The 3160-nt window shown below is 36.9% G+C and overlaps 1 protein-coding gene across 1 annotated transcript in view; it reads right to left on the reverse strand.

Annotated features, from left to right (window-relative positions):
- Positions 1-3160, reverse strand: part of UFM1 (ubiquitin fold modifier 1) — a 31042-nt gene that overhangs the window by 4603 nt on the left and 23279 nt on the right. The window contains exon 4 of the mRNA XM_009290261.1: positions 1151-1183. Coding sequence (XP_009288536.1) covers positions 1151-1183 — 33 coding nt within the window. The remainder of the gene's footprint in view (positions 1-1150; positions 1184-3160) is intronic.

Raw genomic sequence — 3160 nt, forward strand, 5'->3', positions numbered from 1 at the left:
ACACCCACCTCGCTACAACCTCCTTTCAGGTAGTTGTAGAGAGCGATGAGGTCTCCCCTCAGCCTCCTTTTCTCCAGGCTAAACAACCCCAGTTCCCTCAGCTGCTCCTCATCAGACTTGTTCTCCAGACCCCTCACCACCCTCGTTGCCCTTCTCTGGACACGCTCCAGCACCTCGATGTCCTTCTTGTAGTGAGGGGCCCAAAACTGAACACAGTATTCGAGGTGCGGCCTCACCAGTGCCGAGTACAGGGGCACGATCACTTCCCTACTCCTGCTGGCCACACTATTTCTGATACAGGCCAGGATGCCATTGGCCTTCTTGGCCACCTGGGCACACTGCCGGCTCATATTCATAGGGAAGAAATGTTCATAAATTTCTACTAACAAGATACTCCACTCCACCATAACTCTCGTCTCAAATGGGTCGAGATGAGATTACTGTAATAATTTCCAAATTAATTTAAAAGTATAGCGTTCCAAGAACAAGACCACAGAAGCCTGCTTCCACACAATAGACCATAATTATTACAATTCAACATCTGTACTACGTTTCCATGTATTTCAGGAGGTGATGGGGAAAGCTTTACACTTTTCTGTGGCAGAGATAAGCTCTTGTCTCATAGCAAGCCTCCACAGTGGAAATCAGAGATTTCTCACCTGTAATCCCTTGGTGAGAAAAAGAGGGCTATCGGCAAGAAGATCGTCTCTTCTTGAAAACATGCTTTCCAAAGTACCTAGAGTTCCTGCTTTAAAACTGAGTATTATTTTTTAAACATCTCTCATCAGAAGTGCTGCTAAAATAGCAAATACTACTGACTAGATATAGTGAGGAAAAAATATAGCTATTACTTGTTATTTCAGTAACATGTAATACAGTATTGCTCTTTTAAACTGCACACTAAATAGCTAAGCCCTGAAGATCAGAAGTGCCTCATTTTTTCACAGATCTAAATAAACAAATGTTGAACAATAGTTCTGTGGATTTAACCTTTTACACACTACGCTGACCGTAGTTTCCAAATACTGGGTAATGCTTCTCCCATTTAAGAAATCAAAACTTAAAATATAAATCAACCCTGAGTGCTATGCATTAGTTTACAAGAAAAATAACAGGTTTTTAATACTGGGCTTCAGAAATAATAACTTACCTGCTGTCTGTGCAGGGTTTATTCCTATTCCATCTGGGGTTTTTCTATCCCACAAAGAAAAAAAAAAATAAAAAAAAGAGAAAAAAAAAAAGAGGGAAAGGTGAAAAATACAATTTACTACACTAAACCTACAGGTCAAAAAATATAATATACCAAATACCAACAATATAATTATTACATCAGGTCTTCAAGCAGCTACTTCCTATAATCAAAACTAGTCTTATCACAGGAGCTAACAAGAAACCTTCAGCACAGAAAATCCACACTATATGTTAGGACAAAACCAAATTAATAATATTAGTGGTTTAATACCTTCATCCCATGCATAAGCAATTTAAATAATGCTGCAATATTATTAAATTCAGTTTGCAGTCTGTAGAGGCTGTGAAAGAAAAGACACTTTTGCTTTTATCAATATCCCTTCACTGAAACAACAATCCAAAAACTATTAAAAAATATATATAAACTAAAGTTTTGCCAATTAAGTCTTTGTGTGATATCATAATTTACATGAGATCTTGCTTTTCATCCAGGGACCTTAAAACATTTTCTAAATGTTAATTAGGATGTGCAGTGTTTCTCTGTAACATATAGCCCATTTTTCAGAAATATAAACTAGCACTCAGAGATGTCAAATGATGCTTTTAAGACTAATAAGAGATACTCTTGAATCTTAAGCCCTGCTTAAACTTTGAGATAATGCTGCCGTTCAGACCTCTTTTCATAAACTTTAACCACCAAAGAATTTTCATCATCTTCCAGCTTCATAGTGAGTCCCAACACTGTGCTTTTAGGACAAATTGATGATTGTGATTGTGTGTGTTCTTGTTGGTTCAAAGTATCTAAATAGTTCAAGGGCTGTGCTGTGGTCCAATGAAGTGATGGGTTTTATAGCATGAGATGAAAGGTGTACGTCGTCTGCCCTGCGGCATGTCAGGAGAGGGCAGGTGAGCCTCTCAGGGGCTGAGCTGGTGGGATCTGAACGCTTGCAGTTTTGTTGGGAAATGCTCCCTGGAGTGAACTACATTTAAGACCATGCTTAAATTTTGTCTTGGAAACAGCAAGCTGGAACAACTTGAAATAGAGTGAGGGAATGAACTAACAATTAGGGAGTACGGATAATCACATGCCCTGTGCTCAAATTTGTTTGCTCAGGTCCCCTTTTTATTTAGCAGTGTAAGACCAGGAAGTCCATGAGTGTGCTATTTTTTAAATATCTCTGAACTTACTGGGGTAACCGATAAAACTTTTGACAGGGCTTTAGGACAAACTTGTCTAACGTACAGAGCTTTATGTATGGCTTAATTAATTAAATTACTTTTATTCTGTTTTCTGTAATTACTTTTAAACAAAGTTTAGTATAGTTTTTATTTTAAGCCCACATCTTGATTCTCAATTTGAGTTAGTTCTGAAATTAACTGTGCTTTTTCTATACCGAGTATTTTTTTTCAAGTTTGTAGTTGTTTGGTCTTTTACTCCTTAGGCAATTAGTCTAAGAATCTACAGGGAAGATTCTGTCCCATGTCCAGTGTGGAACTTTGTTGCCAAAATTACTAATTACCCCCAAAAGTTATTTCAGGGGACTGTGCAATGTTTGACAAAGATTAAGACATAATTTTGGCAAGCACCTTTAGGTATTCAGGTTGCTGAGTAGTAACAGTAATTATTAAGACACGTATTTATTATGCAAAAAAAAAGAAGAAAAAAAAAAGAGGAAAAGGTGAAACAGACATAATACAATTTACTACACTAAACCTACAGGTCAAAAAATATAATATACCAACAAGATATAATTATTACATCAGGTCTTCAAGCAGCTACTTCCTATAATCAAAACTAGTCTTATCACAGGAGCTAACAAGAAACCTTCAGCACAGAAAATCCACACTATATGTTAGGACAAAACCAAATTAATAATATTAGTTATTTAATACCTTCATCCCATGCATAAGCAATTTAAATAATGCTGCAATATTATTAAATTCAGTTTGCAGTCTGTAAAGGCTGGGG

Source organism: Aptenodytes forsteri, unplaced genomic scaffold (genome assembly GCF_000699145.1).
Source record: "Aptenodytes forsteri isolate BGI_AS27 unplaced genomic scaffold, ASM69914v1 Scaffold155, whole genome shotgun sequence".
NCBI classification, from domain to species: domain Eukaryota; kingdom Metazoa; phylum Chordata; class Aves; order Sphenisciformes; family Spheniscidae; genus Aptenodytes; species Aptenodytes forsteri.